Source organism: Salvelinus sp. IW2-2015, linkage group LG16 (genome assembly GCF_002910315.2).
Source record: "Salvelinus sp. IW2-2015 linkage group LG16, ASM291031v2, whole genome shotgun sequence".
NCBI lineage: Eukaryota > Metazoa > Chordata > Actinopteri > Salmoniformes > Salmonidae > Salvelinus > Salvelinus sp. IW2-2015.
The window spans coordinates 29,145,520-29,169,811 of record NC_036856.1 but is presented as its reverse complement, the minus strand read 5'-3'; the positions used below and the strand labels follow the sequence as shown (position 1 = coordinate 29,169,811).

The following is a 24,292-nucleotide window of genomic DNA, read 5'->3' as shown; positions in this document are numbered from 1 at the left end:
TTTTATGTTTTACAGGAAGACACAATATGTAATTCTATTAGCTAACCACATAGCAAAAGAACACACTTTTTTTTCCCACCATTTTTTTCCTGCATAGTACTATCAATTTCGACCAAATAAGATATAAATAGCCACTACCAAGAAACAACTTCATCAGATGACAGTCTGATTAACATATTATTGTATAGCATATGTTGTGTTCGCAAAAATGATCACTTATTTCAGGTATATCATAGTTTCATTGCAGCCACACATCAACAACTCTACCAAAGCAACTAGAATAACTACAGAGACCTGGGGATTACTAAATACTCATATCCTAAAACATTTATGGAAATACACACGATACAGCAAATGAAAGACAAAGATTTTGAATCCAAAATATTTCAGATTTTTATAGTGTTTACAGCGAAAAAACAATTAGCATTTATATTTTACTACAAATAGCGACACAACAGCATTGATTCAACAATAGCGACGAATAACCAGCAAAATATAAATTTTTCAAAACCTTCTCAAACTTTTCGATGCAGTCTATAACATCATATTACACAATAACATATAGAGTTTGTTCGAAATGTGCAATCTATTAGCGGCACAAATCGTGGTTATACAATGAGAAAAGTAGCCAAGCTGCCAACAATATGTCAGAAGAATCTTGGGAGAGGCACTAATCTAATCAGTAACTATCATAAACTTGACAAAAAATACAGGTTGGACAGCAATGAAAGATACATTAGTTTAATGCACGCTGTGTTAGATTTTAAAATTAACGTTTATAGACATACAGCGTGCGTTAAAGCCAGAGCATCAAATCAATGGCGGATGGAGTTTTACTTTTTCAACAGCAACCGATAAACATTATAAATAGTTCTTACTTTTGTAGTGAGCTTCCATCAGAATCTTGGGCAAGTTGTCCTTTGTCCAAAAAGATCGTTGCTCGGTTGTAGATTGTCGCCTTCAACTTTGGAATTAGCTGTAAACATAGGCATGTGGCGAGATGTGCCAACTTCACTATTGCGCAGCACAAAAGAAAATTTCGAAACGCAATATACTCACATAAACTGAAATAACTCGGTTTAAAATAACTACGTTATGATGTTTCGTAACACCTATATCGAATAAAATCAGAGACCGGGATATATCTAAGGGCTTTAACGTAGGAGCTTTCTAGAACGCCATTCTGAGGTCTGTCTTGGCATGGCGAACGAAGGAAGAGAGGACATCAGTTCCGAGCTATTTATGAGCTAAGAGACGCTGCAAGCCATCTCCATCAATGCACGGTAGTTGGCTGAACAGGGGAAGTATACGAAAAATACGAAGACTATTTACTATTTACTATTTACACGCGACAGGACAATACAAACACACGTCCGACTGCTACGCCATCTTGGATTCTGGGATAAGCCTGGGAATAGAGTTAAAACCAGTCTGAATGGCCAGAGAGGGAGACGGGGCGGGTTAGAGAGATTGACGGTTCAACAAACTGATACGTTAAACTATAGTTCCCCCTAACCCTCCTCTCCACCTATATTAGTATCCATCAAAACTAGGTCTGTACAGTATGTCAGGTATCCATGTGAGAACTTCTCTGGGTGTATTTCCCCTCCAGGTAACAGAGCACCTCTTCCCATCTGATAGTGGAGCTCAGTTCAGCTGGGGCGGCAGGTAGCCTAGTGGTTAGAGCGTTGGGGTCGTAACCGAAAGGTTGCTAGATCAAATCCCGAGCTGACAAGATACAAATCTGTCGTTTTGCCCCTGAACAAGGCACTGTTCCTAGGCCATCATTGTAAATAAGAATTTGTTGTTAACTGACTTGGCTACATAAATAAAGGTTAAAAAAAACAACTTTATTGTGATAAAGTTTTGGCCTATTTGTCAAACTGCTGATGGGGGGGCCAAATCCTAACATGTCTGAGGTAGAGTCTGCTTTCAGTGAGGCCTCCAGGCCTCTAAATCACCAGGCTAGATTTGGTTCTGGGCTGGGCCCCTAGTACCAACTAAAACCCTGATAAAAGACACAATCAGAAACATTATAGCTCGGTAATTGTGCAGGAACAGTCAACAGTGATTGTTTTGATAACATTGATTCAACAACATCCACAGTAAAGAAAAAGCTCTATTTGCCTAGTAAAGCAACTGAGTGAAATGAAAGGGAGTGGTGGTGTTAATGCACTGTAGCTGACCCTATGCTGACTGTAGCTGACCCTATGCTGACTGTAGCTGACCCTATGCTGACCCTATGCTGACTGTAGCTGACTGTAGCTGACCCTATGCTGACTGTAGCTGACCCTATGCTGACTGTAGCTGACCCTATGCTGACTGGTAGCTGACCCTATGCTGACTGTAGCTGACCCTATGCTGACCCTATGCTGACTGTAGCTGACCCTATGCTGACTGTAGCTGACTGTAGCTGACTGTAGCTGACCCTATGCTGACCCCCCCACCCTGTAAAGGGGCAGGTTTCTAATGTTGTGTAACACTGTGTTGCTCCCACACCTGGTGGAAATGGCTCCAATCATAACAGTGCTAATGTCAACAACCGCAAGTTGATATATTCATAAATGTCAGTCATTTCACTAATCCTGCATTTATCAACTTGCAGTTGTTGACATAAACACGTATGTAATGCTTACGTACTGATTATGAATGTGTTATGTACAGTATAGGGTTTGAATATGTTATGCAGCCCTTATGTAGGTACCTTTCAAACCCTATGTCTTCTCAGGAAGACAGGATCATTATAGATCATATTATGACATAAGACATACAGTGGCTTGCGAAAGTATTCACCCCCTTGGAATTTTTCCTATTTTGTTGCCTTACAACCTGGAATTAAAATGGATTTTGGGGGGAGTTTGTAACATTTGATTTACACAACATGCCTACCACCTTGAAGATGCAAAATATTTTTATTGTGAAACAAACAAGAAATAAGACAAAAAAACAGAACTTGAGTGTCCATAACTATTCACCCCCCCCAAAGTCAATACTTTGTAGAGCCACCTTTTGCAGCAATTACAGCTGCACGTCTCTTGGGCTTTGTCTCTAAACTTGGCACATCTAGCCACTGGGATTTTTGCCCATTCTTCAAGGCAAAACTGCTCCAGCTCCTTCAAGTTGGATGGGTTCCGCTGGTGTACAGCAATCTTTAAGTCATACCACAGATTCTCAATTGGATTGAGGTCTGGGCTTTGACTAGGCCATTCCTAAACATTTAAATGTTTCCCCTTAAACCACTCGAGTGTTGCTTTAGCAGTATGCTTAGGGTCATTGTCCTGCTGGAAGGTGAACCCCAGTCTCAAATCTCTTGAAGACTAAAACAGGTTTCCCTCAAGAATTTCCTGTATTTAGCGCCATCCATCATTCCTTCAATTCTGACCAGTTTCCCAGTCCCTGCCGCTGACAAACATCCCCACAGCATGGTGCTACCACCACCATGCTTCACTGTGGGGATGGTGTTCTCGGGGTGATGAGAGGTGTTGGGTTTGCGCCAGACATAGCGTTTTCCCAAAAGCTCAATTTTAGTCTAATCTAACCAGAGTTCCTTCTTTCATATGTTTGGGGAGTCTCCCACATGCCTTTTGGTGAACACCAAACGTGTTTGCTTATTGTTTTCTTTAAGCAATGGCTTTTTTCTGGCCCCTCTTCCATAAAGTCCAGCTCTGTGGCGTGTACGGCTTCAAGTGGTCCTATGGACAGATACTCCAATCTCGGCTGTGGATCTTTGCAGCTCCTTCAGGGTTATCTTTGGTCTCTTTGTTGCCTCTCTGATTAATGCCCTCCTTGCCTTGTCCACGAGTATTGGTGGGCGGCCTCCTCTTGGCAGGTTGGTTGTGGTGCCATATTCTTTCGATTTCTTTAATAATGGATTTAATGGTGCTCCGTGGGATGTTCAACGTTTCGGATATTTTTTTATAACCCAACCCTGATCTGTACTTCTCCACAACTTTGTCCCTGACCTGTTTGGAGAGCTCCTTGGTCTTCATGGTGCCGCTTGCTTGGTGGTGGCCTTTGCTTTGTGGTGTTGCAGACTCTGGGGCCTTTCAGAACAGGTGTATATATACTGAGCTCATGTGACAGATCATGTGACACTTAGATTTAACTAATTATGTGACTTCTGAAKGTAATTGGTTGCACCAGATCTTATTTAGGGGCTTCATAGCAAAAGGTGAATACGTATGCACGCACAACTTTTCCGTTTTTTTATAATTTGTTATTGTTTGAAACAAGTAATTTTTTTTCATTTCAGTTCACCAATTTGGACTATTTTGTGTATGTCCATTACATGACATCCAAATAAAAATCAATTTAAATTAAAGGTTGTAATGCAACAAAATAGGAAAAATGTCAAGGAGGGTGAATACTTTGCAAGGCACTGTAAGTGGGCCATACATGGTTATGACAGGTCTTATGATGCTGATTGGCTGAAAGCCATGGTATATCAGACCATATACCATGGGTATGACCCCCCAAAATATTTGTACTGTTCTAATTACGATGGTAACCAGTTTATAATAGCAATAAGGTACCTCGGGAGTTTGTGGTATATGGCTAGGGTTGGGGAGTAAAGGATTACATGTAAGGGATTACCAAAAACGGTAACTGTAATCCGTTACGTTGTCAGCAGAAATATTGTAATCAGATTACAGGTACTTTTGAAAAACTAGATGATTACTTCGAGGAYTACTTTTAAATTCAGAAAGGAGGTTTGCAAAAAAAATCTTTGACACTTCTCTGTTTTCTCAATGACATTCAAATCAGCATTGAAAAAAGGTGCAAGTTTAAATTTGTTCCACAAGTTAGAGACCGCTATGATGTCAGACYAAATGTGTTTGATGGATCATGGGAAAAGAGCAGGAATAGGTTTTTGTAGGCTACAGTCTAATCTATGTATTTCAATGGTGCGACTGCTGTCGGCATCCAAAGATTATCCATCTTGAATAAACGCTTGGAGGTAAGGATGGCAGCAGTGGTGTAGTCTACGGTTATTTCACTTATTATTGAAATCTACATAGCGCATTGATGTGAATCACACTGCTGCTCTCTCATTTAGCTATTTGCGCCTTACGGATTGTGGTTGTTGTGGATGGCTGTTCACAAATCTAAATGTGTATTTGAACCTAGTAATGGTTGAATTTAAGAAGTTTAAGGTGCCTATCAATCATTGTTTTTGAAACCAGCGGACAGTCAGTGAAAAATACACTCTTGCAACAGCTGCATAGCGTGAATCCCAGCCTATGGAATAAAATTGGCGCTTTTATTGCTCAATCTAATTCATGCTTATAAAAAAAAATATTCATAGGCCTAATGGACACGTGCTTAAACTTGCACACTTTTGATAGACTTAAAGGGACAATCTGTAGTTGCTACCTCCATTTTTGGACTTATAAATGATATATACAGTGGGGAGAACAAGTATTTGATACACTGCCGATTTTGCAGGTTTTCCTACTTACAAAGCATGTAGAGGTCTGTAATTTTTATCATAGGTACACTTCAACTGTGAGAAACGGAATCTAAAACAAAAATCCAGAAAATYACATTGTATGATTTTTAAGTAATTAATTTGCATTTTATTGCATGACATAAGTATTTGATCACCTACCAACCAGTAAGAATTCCGGCTCTCACAGACCTGTTAGGTTTTCTTTAAGAAGCCCTCCTGTTCTCCACTCATTACCTGTATTAACTGCACCTGTTTGAACTCGTTACCTGTATAAAAGACACCTGTCCACACACTCAATCAAACAGACTCCAACCTCTCCACAATGGCCAAGACCAGAGAGCTGTGTAAGGACATCAGGGATAAAATTGTGACCTGCACAAGGCTGGGATGGGCTACAGGACAATAGGCAAGCAGCTTGGTGAGAAGGCAACAACTGTTGGCGCAATTATTAGAAAATGGAAGAAGTTCAAGATGAGGTCAATCACCCTCGCCTGGGGCTCCATGCAAGATCTCACCTCGTGGGGCATCAATGATCATGAGGAAGGTGAGGGATCAGCTCAAAACTACCCGCAGTACCTGGTCAATGACCTGAAGAGAGCTGGGACCACAGTCTCAAAGAAAACCATTAGTAACACACTACGCCGTCATGGATTAAATCCTGCAGCGCACGCAAGGTCCCCCTGCTCAGCCAGCGCATGTCCAGCCCGTCTGAAGTTTGCCAATGACCATCTGGATGATCCAGAGGAGGAATGGGAGAAGGTCATGTGTTCTGATGAGACAAAAATAGAGCTTTTTGGTCTAAACTCCACTCGCCATGTTTGGAGGAAGAAGAAGGATGAGTACAACCCCAAGAACACCATCCCAACCGTGAAGCATGGAGGTGGAAACATCATTTTTTGGGGATGCTTTTCTGCAAAGGGGACAGGATGACTGCACCGTATTGAGGGGAGGATGGATGGGGCCATGTATCACGAGATCTTGGCCAACAACCTCCTTCCCTCAGTAAGAGCATTGAAGATGGTCGTGGTGGTCTCCAGCATGACAACGACCTGAAAGACACAGCCAGGGCAACTAAGGAGTGGCTCGTAAGAAGCATCTCAAGGTCCTGGAGTGGCCTAGCCAGTTCTCAGACCTGAACCCAATAGAAAATCTTTGGAGGGAGCTGAAAGTCCGTATTGCCCAGCGACAGCCCGAAACCTGAAGGATCTGGAGAAGGTCTGTATGGAGGAGTGGGCCAAAATCCCTGCTGCAGTGTGTGCAAACCCGGTCAAGAACTAAGAAACGTATGATCTCTGTAATTGCAAACAAAGTTCTGCTACCAAATATTAAGTTCTGCTTTTCTGATGTATCAAATACTTATGTCATGCAATAAAATGCAAATTAATTACTTACAAATCATACAATGTGATTTTCTGGATTTYTGTTTTAGATTCTGTCTCTCACAGTTGAAGTGTACCTATGATACAAATTACAGACCTCTACATGCTTTGTAAGTAGGAAAACCTGCAAAATCGTCAGTGTATCAAATACTTGTTCTCCCCACTGTATATATATATATATACACTACTCTTCAAAAGTTTCGGGTCACTAAGAAATGTCCTTGTTTTTGAAAGAAAAGCAAATCTTTTGTCCATTAAAATAACATCATTGATTAGAAATACAGTGTAGACATTGTTAATGTTGTAAATCACTATTGTAATGGAATATCTACTTAGGTGTACAGAGGCCCATTATCAGCAACCATCACCCCTGTGTTCCAATGGCACGTTGTGTTAGCTAATCCAAGTTTATCATTTTAAAAGGATAATTGATCATTACAAAACCCTTTTGCAATTATGTTAGCACAGTTAAACTGTTCTGATTAAAGAAGCAATAAAACTGGCCTTCTTTAGACTAGTTGAGTATCTGGAGCATCAGCATTTGTGGGTTCGATTACAGGCTCAAAATGGCCAGAAACAAAGAACTTTCTTCTGAAACTCGTCAGTCTATTTTTGTTCTGAGAAATGAAGGCTGTTCCATGCGAGAAATTGCCAAGAAACTGAAGATCTCGWACAACGCTGTGTACTACTCCTTTCACAGAGCAGCGCAAACTGGCTCTAACCAGAATAGAAAGAGGAGTGGGAGGCCGCGGTGCACAACTGAGCAAGAGGACAAGTACATTAGAGTGTCTACAAGTCCTCAACTGGCAGCTTCATTAAATAGTACCCGCAAAACATCTGTCTCAACGTCAAAAGTGAAGAGGTGCATCCCGGATGCTGGCCTGGACCAAAAAAAAAAGCTTTTCTTTCAAAAACAAGGACATTTCTAATGACCCCCAAACTTTTGAACGGTAGTGTATGTACTGTATATATCCATTGATTCTTGAATAATATAATTTATAAATGCCTCATGAGCTTAGTTCAACTGTCACACTCCATGAGAACCCAACATATAAGCTTGTTTTACTCAATTTTTTGTAAACATTGTGAATGTAAACAAACACTTTATATCCACATGTGGTTAAAACAATAATTTTGATATCATGGATGGTCAGTCCTTGTATCCATAGCTCTGTCTATTAATCTGAGAGTGGTTGTCACGATCGTTGTGAGGAGACCAAGGCGCAGTGTGATGATAATACATCTTTTTAATAACGAAGACTGAAAAAACGATACAAAACGAACGTGAACGCTAAATGACACGAGTGCAGACATGCAACATCACATAGACAATAACCCACAAACCAAACTGGAAAATGGCAAACTAAATAGGATCCCCAATCAGAGACAACGATAAACAGCTGTCTCTGATTGGGAACCAATTTAGGCCACCATAGACCTACATTACCTAGACAAGACAAAAACACCCATACCAACCTCGTCACACCCTGACCTAAGCAAAATAATAAAGAAAACAAAGATAACTAAGGTCAGGGCGTGACAGTGGTTGCATTTCTCCAGGCCCATCCCTCAGCATTTTACCAAAACAGAGGCGGGGTGTCCGTTGTGTTRTTGTTTCATCTGTGGATTTGCCCTTTAAACAGTTGCATATTATCAAGATATTAAAGTGTCACCAACAAAAAGGTTAACAATAGGCCTATAGCAAATGCAGCATATGGCATACATTTTTTCACATGTAAATAGCACTTTTCAGTAGTGCTCAAAGCATGGCATTCCATGAGGGCAGCATTTATTTTTCAACTAGAGTCAATGAGCTCAATCAGTCCTCCATGACAACAAAATCATAAACAACAGAGTAGGGCTGGCTAATAAGTCCTTCGTTTTGGGGTCATGCTCAGGTAAAACAATTTGGCTAATCTATACTCGGGGCTCCCGAGTGGCACAGTGGTCTAAGGCACTGCATCTCAGTGCTAGAGGYGTCACTACAGACACCCTGGCTCAAATCCAGGCTGTATCACAACCAGCCGTGATTGGGAGTTCCATAAGGTGGCGCACAATTGGCCCAGCGTCGTCCGGGTTTGGCCATTGTAAATAAGAATTTGTTCTTAACTGACTTGCCTAGTTAAATAAAGATAAAATAAAACATATTTCCAAGTCCTATTCTTGAAGATCAAGGGGTATAACATTTATTGGAATGACTGGAATTCTGATAGACTTTGGTTTTTAATGTAAAGATATAATTTAATCGTATTATTATATGTAGTAGAAAGCGATGGGTTAGTAGAAGCCTACATAACCAACCCATAAAGTAACATTTAACATCCATATATGGCCAGCTATGTAAACTTTAACATAGATGTGGTTCAATTGGTAACATACGTTTTGTCTTCTTCTAATGCCTCTTAAGGGGAAAGTAATCTAAAAGTAATGGAATGTAATCAGATTACGTTAATGAGTTTGGGTAATCCAAAAGTTACGTTACTAATTACATTTAGAAAGTAACCTACCCTGCCCTTAGCTGGGGTATATTGGCTATATACCAAAAAAACCCRAGAAGCCTTATCGCTATTATAAACTGGTTACCAACGCGTTGTGTCGTGCTTAAGAACAGACCTTAGTCGTGGTATATTGGCCATACACCACACCTCCTCAGGCCTTATTGCTTAATTATAGACCTCTAACCTTCTGTGTTGTTACCCTGTTCCCAGGTGGAGCTGCATCTGAAGCCCATCCAGTCCCTGCTGGTTCACCAGAAGCCCCTGGTGTTTGTGCTAAACTCCCCCCAGCCTGTGGTCTGGGACATCAGGACAGAGAAACTAGCCCTAGGCATTAAACACACCTTCCATGTGAGTCCAGCTCCAACTAAGTTCCTTCTCTCTCTCTCTCGCTCTCTCTCTCTCTCTCTCTCTCTCTCTCTCTCTCTCTCTCTCTCTCTCGCTCTCTCCCCTTCACTGGTTGCCCTTTTCTTCTGGGAACAGGTCACACATCTTGCTGCTGTGATGGCACACTGTGGTATTTCACCCAGTAGATATGGGAGTTTATCAAAATTGGGTTTGTTTTCAAATTCTTTGTGGATCTGTGTAATCTGAGGGAAATATGTGTCTCTAATATGGTCATACATCAGTTTCCACCTCATTTTGTGGGCAGTGTGCACATAGCCTTCCTTCTCTTGAGAGCCAGGTCTGCCTACGGCGGCCTTTCTCAATAGCAAGGCTATGCTCACTGAGTCTGTACATAGTCAAAGCTTTCCTTAAGTTTGGGTCAGTCACAGTGGTCAGGTATTCTGCCACTGTGTACTCTGTTTAGGGCCAAATAGCATTCTAGTTTGCTCAGTTTTTTTGTTAATTCTTTCCAATGTGTCAAGTAATTATCTTTTTGTTTTCTCATGATTTGGTTTCTCATGATGTGGTCTGTCGTATGATAATTTGGTAAAAAGCCATTTTGACATTTGCTCAGTACATTGTTTTCACTGAGGAAATGTACGAGTCTGCTGGTAATGATAATATTTTTCCACGGTTTATGTTGACGCATATCCCTCAGTAGTTATTGGGGTCAAATCTGTCTCCACTTTTGTGGATTGGGGTGATCAGTCCTTGGTTCCAAATATTGGGGAAGATGCCAGAGCTAAGTTAAAGAGTCCTCATTTCATTGAGGATACCATCAACACCACAGGCCTTCTTGGGTTTGAGGGTTTTTATTTTGTCCTTTATTCATTCAAGGTAATTGGAGAATCCAGTGGGTTCTGGTAGTCTTTAACAGTTGATTCTAAGAATTGTTTTTGATCATGTATATTTTGTTGCTGTTTGTTCTTTGTTATAGAGCCAAAAAGATTGGAGAAGTGGTTTACCCATACATCTCCATTTTGGATAGATAATTATTAGTGTTGTTAGAGTCTATGGAGTAGAGTCTATGGATTCTTCAATTACATTGAGCTGATTTCTGACGTGCTGTTCCTTCTTTTTCCGTAGTGTATTTCTGTATTGTTTTAGTGATTCACCATAGCGAAGGCGTAGACTCAGGTTTTCTGGGTCTCTATGTTTTTGGTTGGACAGGTTTCTCAATTTCTTTCTTAGGTTTTTGCATTCTTCATCAAACCATTTGTCATTGTTGTTCATTTTCTTTAGTTTTCTGTTAGAATTTTTTTGAATTGTTAGGGAAGCTGAGAGGTCAAATATACTATGAAGATTTTCTACTGCCAAGTTTACACCTTTACTGTTATAGTGGAACRTTTTGTCCAGGAAGTTGTCTAAAAGGGATTGAATTTGTTGTTGCCTAATTGTTTTTTTGGTAGGTTACCACACTAYATTCCTTCCATCTATAGCATTTCTTAATATTACTCAGTTACTTTGGCTTTGATGCCTCATGATTGAGTATTGCTCTGTTCAAGTAGGCTGTGATTTTGCTGTGATCTGATAGTGGTGTCAGTGGGCTGACTGTGAATGCTCTGAGGGACTCTGGGTTGAGGTCAGTGATAAAGTAGTCTACAGTACTACTGCCAAGAGATGAGCTATAGGTGTACCTACCATAGGAGTCTCCTCGAAGCCTACYATTGACTATGTACATACCTAGCGTGCGACAGAGCTGCAGGAGTTGTGACCCGTTTTTGTTGGTTCTGTTGTCATAGTTGTGCCTAGGGGGGCAAATGGGGGAGAGCATGCTGTCACCTCCTGATAGGTGTTTGTCCCCCTGTGTGCTGAGGGTGTCAGGTTCTTGTCCGGTTCTGGCATTTAGGTCGCCACAGACTAGAACATGTCCCTGGGCCTGGAAATGATTGATTTCCCCCTCCAGGATGGAGAAGCTGTGTTCATTAAAGTATGAGGATTCTAGTGGGATATAGGTAGCACACAGGAGRACATGTTCCTCTGTTAAGATAATTTCCTTTTGAATTTCTAGCCAAATGTAAAATATTCCTGTTTTGATTAATTTAATAGAGTGAGTTAGGTCTGCTCTATACCAAATTAGCATACCCCCTGAGTCCCTTCCCTGTTTCACACCTGGTAGTTTGGTGGATGGGACTACCAGCTCTCTGTAACCTAGAGGGCAACCAGTGGGTCCGTCTCCTCTATACCATGTTTCTTGTAGGATGACAATGTCTGAAGTCCAGGTTCTTGCTCTTTAGGCCAAAGGCAGATGACCTAAGGCCTTGGATATTCCATGATGATATAGTGAAGGCTTTGTGTTCCATAAAGTGTCCAATGTTGTTGGTTGTGTGGTTTGGCCTCAGGCCAGTAAGTGTGAGCAGAACCTGCTGAGCAGCTGGTACATTCCATTGGCTTGGGCTAGTGTAAGAGTGGGGGCTCGGCCTGTTTGCCCGCTCACGACCTGGGCGTATGTGTGACTTCCATGTTGAGGCCCTCTTTGCGGGAGTGGGGGGCATGGGGTGGGCAGGAGGGGCGTAGACCTAAATGGGGTGTGGGCATGTTTGACTTGGGGAGGTGTTGATTGGTTGGGGTGTGGATGTGGCTGGTGGTGTTGTGGTCTGGATGTGGGTCCTCTCGGTGTGGGTCCTTTATCTGTAGGTCCGGGGGGGGGATCCGCAGGTCTGGGAGAGTGTCTCGCTGGTCTGGGCAGGGTGTCTATTGATCTGTTGCTCCTGTGTGAAGTGTTAGGGCTGCTTTTGAGAGCGATGTCCTTTTAGGTCCGGGCGAAGGTGGGCACTGCTGCCTTGTATAGGTGGACCTGGTCATAGAGGCTGTTCAAGTACAGGGTGGAGTGGTGGGCCAGGAAAATATTTGGTTTTGAGGCACAGTCACAGGAAATACTTGCGTTTACCTGCTGTATGGTAGCAGGGTGGAAGTCTTTTTGTGGTAGCAGGGTGGAGATAACCACTTGTGCATTGGAGAAAGTAGAAKAAGTTTTTTCAATCACTCCTTTGAGTGCCGTGGCCACCCTTTCCTGCTGTGTTCTCAGGTCGTTTGTGCATGTGTGTATTATTATGTGGCTGGGTGACCATAGTTGGTCCTCAGACAGAAGGGCTAGGGYRCGCTGGGTGTTTGGACACCAGAGGTTAGACACTCTGTGTTTGGGAAAAGTTTTTTCCCCAATGTATATATTTCCCATTTGAGTCCATAAGGAGTACAATCTGTGTCGTGTGTATGTCCTTAGTGGGTGTGTGTGTGTGTGTGGGGGGGGGTTTATCAGGGTGGCTGGCAGCGTGGGTGCTCAGAGGGGGTGAGATCCCCTGAGCTTGGGGTTCTTCATTTGTCTGTCCTGCTGTGATTTCTACGCTATGGTCAGGGTCTGGGGTGGACTGTTCTGCTATGGTGTCGAGACTTTTGTCGGGAGCTGAGGTGGGCTGTTCTGCTGGCTTCTCTGTGGGGGTGGCCACCTCTCTAGTGGGTTGTTCTCTGTCACACGCCATCCTCCTCACCCTCTCCTCCAGCAGTCTGATCCTCTCCTCTAGTGCTCTGTTTTTCTCTTACTCCTGCTCTTTCTCCTGTTTATGTTGTCCCACTACAGTCCAGAGTGCAGATATGTCACTCTCCACCTCCAGCTCTCCAGGTCTGGTTAAGGGGGTGTTGTTGTGCTGGACTGTTGTCTGGGTCTGTGCTGACTGGAGTGTAATCACCTGCTGTTCCTGCTCCACCTGCCTTACCTCCAGCTGGGTAAATGTATCCTTCATTTCAATGAGGGAGTAGTAGTGTGCTGGGAGGTTGACTGTCCGCTTGGGGTTGCTCGTCTGTGGGGTTATATAATGAAGAGGTCTGGTCTGACCCGGCTCGGGTGGAGGGTATCTTATCTCAAGGAGAGAAGCTTCTCCTGCTGAGCTAATGTCTTTGATTAGGTGAAAATCCAGCTGAAACTCGTTTGGGTTGTCCGTACAATACTGGTTCCAGACTTATAGAGATGTTTATATTAGCTGATTCAGAGTCTCATTGTCTAATTACTCCCTGAGTTCCACCCCTCGGTAACACCCCCCCCCTCGTAACAGAGGGGTAGTCGTGCCAATATAGCACTGTGCCATGCCAGGGGATGGTCTGTGTGGAGTTAAGTTGCTTATGTTCCTCATTTTTTATAACAGTCAATAAAATTTTCTTGATTTCCATTAAGGGAGCTCCATTTATGTACTCTTTTCATTGCCTTATCATTTTTTAATACAAAGTGTATTGTATTTGAATTACTCTGAAAGCGAGAGGCAGTTTCAAATCCTCTGCATTGTTGGGGTAGCCTGTTTGATTTCCCTGCCATTGTTGGGCTAAGGGCCCGACACCTCTCCGTGACAAACGTCAATTTGTTTCTCTATGTCCCGCGAGCCTTGCTTAAGTCCAACTCAAGCATTCAGTTCTCATAAAAGTAAAAATATATATTGTATTTTATTTTCTTCTTTGCTTTTGAATTATTAAAATATATGCTTCAGACCTAAACATTCCTCACTCAGTTCCAGGTTGGATGGTGTTTTTCAGTTTTGTTTGCCAGAAGCATTTTGCTGATTATAGCTTGGGCCTTCCAGTAATTCTTCCAAAATTTAGGTTTGTATGGTTTTGAGTTTTGATCTGGAGCGAAGGTTTTATGCTGTGGAGGGTAGAAATCAACTGTACATGTCCTGCCAAAAATCCAAGTTTTATCTAACTCCAAATCTATTGAATTTCCAAGAACAAAATGCATGAAAATGCAGGAGCTCATCTGCTATGACCTTCTCTTTCTCTTTCTCCTCTGTATCTCGTCTCTCTGTCTCTGTTCTCTGTTCTCTCTGTCTTCTTGTCTCTCTCTTTCTCTTTCTCCCTGTCTCTTTCCTCTTGTCTCTGTCTCCTCTTTCTCTGTCTCTCTGTCTCTTTCTTCTCTCTCTTTCTCTCTCTCTCGTCTCTGTCTCTTGTTCTCCTCTGTCTCTTCTGTCTCTCTGTCCTCTCTGTATCTCTCTCTCTGTTATTTCTCTCTCTTTATCTCTCTCTCTTCTCTCTCTGTTCTCTCTCTCTTCTCTCGTCCTTTGTCTTACTTTACTTACTCCCATGTCTTCGATTTCCCTCATATCCATTTCTTTATTAACATTCGGCGCGTGAGATTTTTGGAAACCAATCCTTTTTGCAGAGGAAACCTGTGCTATGTTACGTCTAGATAAAAAATAGTTTTCAGCTATTGGGTTACAGATCAATCGATTTAGTATTACCAGTTTTGGGACAAACAAACACCAAAACATGCCCACACATGCACCCCCCCCCCCCCCCCCCACACACACACACACCGCAGCCAACGTGAGTAAAGCATTTAAACGTGTTAATCCTCGCAAGGCTGCCGGCTCAGACGGCATCCCTAGCCGCGTCCTCAGAGCATGCGCAGACCAGCTGGCTGGTGTGTTTTCGGACATATTCAATCCTTATCCCAGTCTGCTGTTCCCACATGCTTCAAGAGGGCCACAATTGTTCCAGTTCCCAAGAAAGCTAAGGTAACTGAGCTAAATGACTATCGCCCCGTAGCACTCACCTCCGTCATCATGAAGTGCTTTGAGAGACTAGTCAAGGATCATATCACCTCCACCCTAACTGACACCCTAGACCCACTCYAATTTGCTTACCGCCCCAATAGGTCCACAGACGACGCAATCGCAACCACACTGCACACTGCCCTAACCCATCTGGACAAGAGGAATACCTATGTAAGAATGCTGTTCATCGATTACAGTTCAGCATTTAACACGATAGTACACTCCAAACTTGTCATTAAGCTCGAGACCCTGGGTCTCGTCCCCGCCCTGTGCACCTGGGTCCTGGACTTTCTGACTGGCCGCCCCCAGTTGGTGAGGGTAGGAAACAACATCTTCACCCCGCTAATCCTCAACACTGGGGCCCCACAAGGGTGCGTTCTCAGCCCTCTCCTGTACTCCCTTTTCACCCATGACTGCTTGGCCATGCACGCCTCTAACTCAATCATCAAGTTTRCAGACGACGCTACAGTGGTAGGCTTGATTACCAACAACGACGAGACGGCCTACAGGGAGGAGGTGAGGGCCCTCGGAGTGTGGTGTCAGGAAAATAACCTCACACTCAACGTCAACAAAACAAGGGAGATGATCGTGGACTTCAGGAAACAGCAGAGGGAGCACCCCCCCTATCCACGTTGACGGGACAGTAGTGGAGAAGGTGGAGTTTTAAGTTCTTCGGCGTACACATCACGGACAAACTGAAATGGTCCACCCACACAGACAGCGTGGTGAAGAAGGCTCAACAGCGCCTCTTCAACCTCAGGAGGCTGAAGAAATTCGGCTTGTCACCAAAATCACTCTCAAACTTTTACAGATGCACAATCGAGAGCATCCTGTCGGGATGTATCACCGCCTGGTACGTCAACTGCTCCGCCCACTACCGTTAGGCTCTCCAGAGGGTAGTGAGGTCTGCACAACGCATCACCGGGGTCAAACTACCTGCTCTCCAGGACACCTACACCACCCGATGTCACAGGAAGACTGTTAACCAGCCATCACTAACATTGAGTGGCTGCTGCCAACATACAGACTCAATCTCTAGCCACTTTAATAATTAAAAATTGGATGTAATAAATGTATCACTAGTCACTTTAAACTATGCCACTTTATATAATGCTTACATACCCTACATTACTCATCTCATATGTATATACTGTACTCTATACCATCTACTGCATCTTGCCTATGCCGTTCAGCCATCGCTCATCCATATATTTTTATGTAAATATTCTTATTCATTCCTTTATACTTGTGGGTATAAGGTAGTTGTTGTGAAATTGTTAGATTACTTGTTAGATATTACTGCATGGTCGGWACTAGAAGCACAAGCATTTCGCTACACTCACATTAACATCTGCTAACCATGTGTATGTGACAAATAACATTTGATTTGATTTGACACAGGCACGCACACAGACACGCACCCTCCCACATGTTCTGTGGTGAGACGTTAATGTCTGTATGGCAGTAGTTAGTGTGTAATGTTGTGGCGAAGTGCTGCACGGAGCCTTCACCGTGCACTGCCACTTTAAGAGCGCATCAGCAGTAAGGAAGGAGGAAATAAAGACAGCTCGTTGAGCTCTTTGGGGAGGAGTCTTGGGTGGCGCGACAGTTTGATTGTGTGTGCTATGCTGCAGAAGTTTTGTTTGTTTTCAGCGTGTGTAGTTTATAAAGTATTTAACTCAATCATCGGTGTGACCGCTCTAGGTCGTGGTGGTTTTCGTTTGGGACCGCGCYGGTTATGGATCGCATGGATTAGTAGCAACATTGTTGCGAAGTTTTAACATACAAACCAACAAACCATCGGACAGTCAGACAGTACACCGGCACGCCTGAAGACCACAGCTAAGATCTCTCTTGATCTCTTTCTCTCTTTCTCTTCCCTCTATTGTTCCAGTGCTTTACCCTGCAACAGACTCTATTTTTCAAATGCACTTCCCATTGAAGTTCATTAGAGCTGGACTATTATTGCCCTGCCAGAAGTATTTGGCTGATCATTTTAGTTAAAAGGGAGGTTGCTTGCAAGTTGTGTATTGTTATTTGAACTGTATTGAGGTGGGGTGTACTAATGACATGTGGCCGAGAAGATTGTGGACATTTTTAAGGCCTTTGTTSTGTCTATGAACACCCCCCACATTCATACCCTCTGCCTTCCTCCACTGGAAGATAATACATATTCCTGCAAATCCTCTGTTGATGACTGGGTTCTTTCTTGTATGAAGTTGCTGTTCAATTGCTCTGCCATTATTAATATTATTATTATTGTATGAGGTATTCTTGGTGGGGTTACCCCTGTGCTGTGATGTGGGGTTTATAGGGGGTGTGTTCTCTTTTCTCTCCACTGGCTATCTGGTAAACAGGCTACACTCTAGGCAGTCTCTTCTGCTGATGTGTGTGGGTCTTGTAGTGGTACTCTCTCTATTCTACTCTTTTCCTTTCGGCATGGTTAATACCTGCCTGGCGCCCGAACAAAATCTTTCTTTACCCCTCTCTAATAAATGCCGCTACAGAATTGGCGCCCAAACAGGGACTTGAAGAGAAACACCCATGACACCATCCACACAAGGTTGAATCATGTCTTTTGTTGGAACTCTATACTGTGTCAATGTGGACACACCTAATGGTAATCATGTTCAAGATTCTTTCATTGTGGAAGGACTCGATGAACTAATGGAGTTGGATAGTACTGACTCTAATCCCCAGGTTTCTGGCTCGCCTATAACATCTCCACCATTACCCTCCCCTYAAACCCTTCCTGTTACCCTGTCCAGAGAGACTGGGAGAGGTGTCTGATCACTGGACAACTGGAACATCAATGGACACACACCAATCATAGTTTGACAATGCAGGAGAATGCCATTCGCAAACTCAGTGAATGTGTGTGGAGGCYCATCAGACAGATGTGCAGCTGAGGTTGGATTACCTTCCCTGTCAAATGGAGGAAAACCAACAACAAATTGTTCAGAGACAGAAATATTTACAAGATTCTCTGAAGCAGGATATTCAAGGAAAACTGCACTGGTTCAAAACACAAATTGAAACTAACCATCAAGTCATAATCTATCTTGAGGAGGAACAAAAACAGAGAGCAGAGGAGTCAGCCTCTGTTGTGAAGGGAGTGTGTTCTTATCTGAAGGAAGTTATGGAGGACATGAAGAACTCTCTCACAGGGGAACTACGATTTTTGATTGAACAGACTCAAAAGGACACCGTTAATGAGATGGAAAAAGCACAGAAGGCCACATACCTTCAAATGGAAGAGCTGCACCAGGAGGTAATGCAGTGCTTTTCCCTTCTGGACAAACCTTCTGTACCACCCTCAGGATTTACCTCTGCCACTGGCTTGGCCAGTAAGGGAACAGGTAGCACTACAAAAACCCCTCTGGAGATACTGTTAAACGACAGAACTCCCGCTGCCACTGTCATGCCTCCTCTAGAGCGCTCCCTCCCTATYAAACTACTTTYCCCCACTTTTGGCAGCCCAGAAGATGATGTTGATCCACTGTTTTTCTTATCTAAGTGTAATGATTTTCTTTCTATCCGGCCCCTTACTGACTTGGAGGTTCTTGCCACCCTCCGYAGTGTTCTTCATGTCATGGTACAGCAAGAGACTGGTGGGAGATAGCCCGTGAACATGTGTCAACCTGGGAGGAGTTTCAAAAAATATTCCTCTTAGCCTTCCTCTCAGAGGACTATGGGGATGAACTGGCGGAACGTGTTCGTAACAGAGTCCAGGGTGAAGCAGAGCCAATATGGGACTTTGCCTTCTCCTATCGAGTTCTATGTAGGAGATGGAAGGCTGACATTACTGAGCAGGAGATGGTCAACCTCATTCTTAAGAACATGGTTTCCCGCCTTGCTAGTCAACTTCGAGAACGTGTGAAGAATGTGGAGGATCTTGTGCGTCTGGGGACTCGGTTTGAGAAGGACTGGAAGCACCACCTCCAAACTAAAAACCCTGTTCCCTCATCCCAGTATACCCATAACTCTCCTGGGGCTAAACCGTCTCAGATATTTGTACCCAAGATCCAGGACAAAAGTCCAGTGAGGTGCTGGAGGTGTAAAGTCCAACATCCTCCAGGTTCTTGCCCCCTCTATGGCCAGACCGACAGTCTAGACTGGCATGGTGGCTTGCATACAATTGGGTCAGCCTTAATCCCCACCATGAAGCCTTTAGACAGCACAACTAGCGGTCTTATTCCTATTCCGCAACAACTATTGGTGCCTTTGACTGTTAGGAACTGGAGAGGGAAGGCCATAATCGACACAGGAGCAACTTACTCTGATGCAAGARGCCCTGTGGCAGAACATGGCATTACCTCATGAGGAGCTACGAACATGGGAGGGACCATTGTACTTGGCCAATGGAGAACCTACCACCCCCTTGGGCTGGATTAGTAAAATAATAAAACTGCATGATGAGGCTATTAAACTTCCCGTGGCTATTCTTGCAGATTCAAGCCTTGCATTTGCTGTAGTCCTTGGCCTAGACTTACTGTTCTTCAGTGGACTGACCATCTCGATGTCCGAACCCTCCTATCGGCWGCACTCTGACTATTCCCAGCCTCATCCATTTCAACCTGGTAATGCACTGATTTCAGGCTGGAGCCTGCTACATTATGCAGAGTCCGGACAAGGTCAAGTCAGAGACAGAGAAAATATAATGAGACAAAGACAAAACATGTTCCACCAGTGAAGTACGAGAACCCAACTATCACCCTGATTACCGCCGTACCCCCCCTTCTATCCGAGAGCAAAAGCAAACCTGATGCTGATTTCTACAWCAAACAAGCAGTGGAACAGGCATGTCTGTCGGATGATGAGAGGTGGCAGCTCTCCCAGATGTTGGAGATGAACAGTGAGGTCTGTACTCTTACACTCGGCCGTACAACCGTCTTCAAACACAAAATCTATACCTGTCATGAAGTCCCCATTTAAGCAGTGTCCCTACAGGCTGTCCCCCGCCAAACTGGAAATTCTCAATGAACAGCTCAAAAGCATGTTGGAGAATGGAATTGTGGAACCTTCTTTTTCCGGATGGGCTTCTCCGGTTGTCCTGATTCCTAAGAAAGATGGTGGATATCGATTCTGTGTGGACTACAGAAAGCGATGCCTACTCTCTTCCAAACATAAATGACATACTGGAATCTCTGGCAGGAGCATCCATCTTTAGTAATCTGGAACTGAACAGTGGCTATTGGCAGGTGGCAATGGATCCCGCTAGTAAGGACAAGACTGCCTTTGTCACCCCTGCTGGTTTGTACTCCTTCAAAGTCATGCCTTTTGGTTTGAAGAATGCTCCAGCAACCTTCCAAAGGTTGATGGAGACTGTCCTTGTAGATCTGAAGGTGTAGAAATAGTCTTGTGTATCTGGATGACATCATAATCTACTCCTCCTCTGTCGCGGATCATCTGAAAGACATACAGTCCGTCTTCGACAGACTACAGGCTGCAGGTTTGACCTTGAACTTGAAGAAGTGTCATTTCTGTTTGCCAGAACTCAAGTTCCTTGGTCATGTGGTTAATGCTGAAGGTATCCATGCAGATCCAGCCAAAGTTGCAGCCGTGCAGGAATTCCCAATTCCCACATCCCTCAAGGCTGTTCAGCATTTTCTGGGTATGGCTGGATGGTACCACAGGTTTGTGCCTGACTTTTCAAAGGTTGTGAAATTCCAATGGACCCCTGCATGCCAAAGTGCACTCTAATAAATACCGCTACAATGTGCAGCAGTGGTTTACCCATGGGTACAGGCTCTTCTTTACACTGTGCAGAAACTCACACTTTCCACATCCTCTCGCTGTAAACTCTAATAATCAGTGACAAACCTATACCACTTTGATGACTATAGCACCACTGCTTTAGGACATCATTGATATCAACCCTCAAGTGATTAGGGGACTGGTTTACCTGCCAAATGATGGGATATAGGTTGGCATGTATTTTATGCTTAGCCTGGTCCCAGATCTGTTTGTGCTGTCTTGCCAACATCTACGGTCATAGTCACACCAGTGTCGGTGAGCTCGGTTGGCTCCACCTTACAGTGGGGTATCACATGAGAACATATGAGAGCAACAGGCCTAAATGTACATGGTTTAACTCAACATGCTGCTCTACAATGTAAGCCTGTCTGGATCTGTACACTCAACACCTACATTTCCATATATRCTGTGAAAACGTTCATGTAGCTTGCGGTTCTTTTGATATAATCATTGTCAAATGTGAGTTAACACTATAGCATTCTGCAAGAATGGCATTCATACTCCATATTATTTCCAGATGTGGTGGTTGTGTTCTCATTGCATGCAAAACATCCTACCATGAAAACCAGAGCCCATACAGATGCATGGGCACACCCACATGAATGCACACACAACACACACATTCATGCACGAACACACACAAACACACACTCATTGACGCACACCACACACGCACAGGGTCTTTCAAAAATATATTAAGCCATCTTTATTTTGATCACTGAGAGCTGAGCTTCAGCAATAAAGCCACAACCTAACTCCTTTACGGCTAAACATTTTCCATTTATAACAGATATTGCCAAATTCAGTCTCTCAGAGAGATACTTAGCCTGATATCCGACCTTCGGCAGTGAAAAGACCTTGGTCTCCTTCGGCAATGAAAAGACCTTGGTCTCCTTCGGCAATGAGAAGAGCGAGATCTCCATCATCACCTCTGTTGAGTGGGATTACTGTGGTCATGTGAAGCTACCTAGCTGACGTGCTAACATCCATCCACTTTGAGCAGAGAAACCATTATATAGCCATATCACAGACCAGACCTGGGTTCAAACACTATTTGAAATCATTTCAAATACATCAGCTGGGCTTGATTGAGTTTGCCAGGCACAATGGAACCAATAGAATAGGTGCAAAAGTGAAAACCCCTCCCATCTGTCCCACCAGGCAGGCGAAGGCAAATGCTAAAATTATTTGAAATAGTATTTGAACCCAGGTCTACAACAGACCCATCTGTCTTAACCACAGACTCAGGTTTCACTCGGACACCCCTAGTGAATACATCACACAGCATACATACCAGGCTCCCTTTTTAATTAGTTATTTCCTGTACTAAGTGGAAATATTTCCATGTCAGATTGACGTAGTTTATTCAGATGAATGTGCATCCAGGCTGCTTCTGTTTTTAGAGCTGTAATTCTACATGCAGTTAGAGTCAGCCTTCTCGGGGGCTGTGTCCCAAATGGAAACATATTCCCTATACGTAGTGTGGGCTCTGATCCAAAGTAGTACACTATCTGGGAATAAGTTGTCATTTGGGATGCAGTCTCGGAGGGAGCCATTAGCAGGTCAACAGAGTCTCCTCATCAGACATATAACAGCTGACAACAGTCATGAAGCCCAGCCCACAGCCTACAGTACAGTACTAGGCTTTATGCTGTAGTGTATCTAACGTGTATATCTTACACTGTTACCCCAGGAAATCTTAAGTCTTATTACATACAGCCGGGAGGAACTATTGGAGCAACGTCAACTAACCAACATTACGACCAGGAATACGACTTTCCCGAAGCGGATCCTCTGTTTGGACCACCACCCAGGACAATGGATCGGATCCCAGTAGGCGACCCAGAACAAYGGCGCCGCAGAAGGAGCGGTCTTCTGGTCAGGCTCCGTAGACGGGCACACCGCCCACCGCTCCCGAGTGTACTACTCGCCAATGTCCAGTCTCTTGACAACAAGGTAGACGAAGTTCGAGCAAAAGTTGCCTTCCAGAGAGACATCAGAGACTGTAACATTCTTTGTTTCACGGAAACATGGCTCACCCGGGATACGTTATCAGAGTCGGTACAGCCACCCGGTTTCTTCATGCATCGCGCCGACAGAAACAAACATCTCTCTGGTAAGAAGAAGGGAGGGGATGTATGCCTTATGATTAACGAGTCGTGGTGTGATCATAACAACATACAGGAACTCAAGTCCTTTTGTTCACCTGACTTAGAATTCCTTACGATCAAATGCCGACCGCATTATCTACCAAGAGGATTCTCTTCAATTATAATCACAGCCGTGTATATCCCCCAAGCAGACACTGGAAACCAGTTTACATAGAGGAAATGGAGACCTGCATTTATTGTAGCTGGAGATTTTAACAAGGCTAATCTGAAAACAAGGCTCCCTAAATTTTATCAGCATATTGAATGCGCGACCCGGGCTGGCAACACCCTGGATCATTGCTACTCTAATTTCCGCGACGCATACAAAGCCCTCCCTCGCCCTTCTTTCGGCAAACCTGACCACGACTCCATTTTGTTGCTCCTAGMCTATAGACAGAAACTAAAACAGGAAACGCCCGTGCTCAGGTCTGTTCAACGCTGGTCTGACCACTCGGATTCCACKCTTCAAGATTGCTTCGATCACGTGGACTGGGATATGTTCCGGATAGCATCGGACAATAACATTGATGTATACGCTAATTCGGTGAGTGAGTTTATTAGCAAGTGCATCGGTGATGTGGTACCCACGGTGACCATTAAATCCTTCTCCAACCAGAAATTGTGGATTGATGGCAGCATTCACGCAAAACTGAAAGTGCAAACCACTGCTTTTAATCATGGCAAGGCGACCGGAAACATGACCGAATACAGACAGTGTAGCTATTCCCTCTGCAAGGCAATCAAACAAGCTAAGCGTCAGTATAGAGACAAAGTAGAGTTGCAATTCAACAGCTCAGACACGAGATGTATGTGGCAGAGTCTACAGTCAATCAAGGATAAAAAAAAAGAAAACCAGCCCTGTTGCGGACACTGATGTCTTGCTCCCAGACAAACTAAACAACTTCTTTGCTCGCTTTGAGGACAATACAGTGCCACTGACACGGCCSGCTACCAAAACCTGCGGGTTCTCCTTCACCGCAGCCAACGTGAATAAAACATTTAAACGTGTTAACCCTSGCAAGGTTGCCGGCCCAGATGGCATCCCTAGCCGCGTCCTCAGAGCATGCGCAGACYAGCTGGCTGGTGTGTTTTCGGACATATTCAATCAATCCCTATCCCAGCCTGCTGCTCCCACATA

The 24,292-nt window shown here is 43.8% G+C and overlaps 1 protein-coding gene across 1 annotated transcript in view; it reads left to right on the top strand.

The window, feature by feature from the left end:
* The window catches only part of LOC111976166 (transforming growth factor beta receptor type 3-like), a 163,733-nt gene that overhangs the window by 82,637 nt on the left and 56,804 nt on the right, over window positions 1–24,292 (top strand). Inside the window, exon 4 of the mRNA XM_024004930.2 lies at window positions 9,537–9,674. Within this exon, the coding sequence (XP_023860698.1) occupies window positions 9,537–9,674 (138 nt within the window). The remainder of the gene's footprint in view (window positions 1–9,536; window positions 9,675–24,292) is intronic.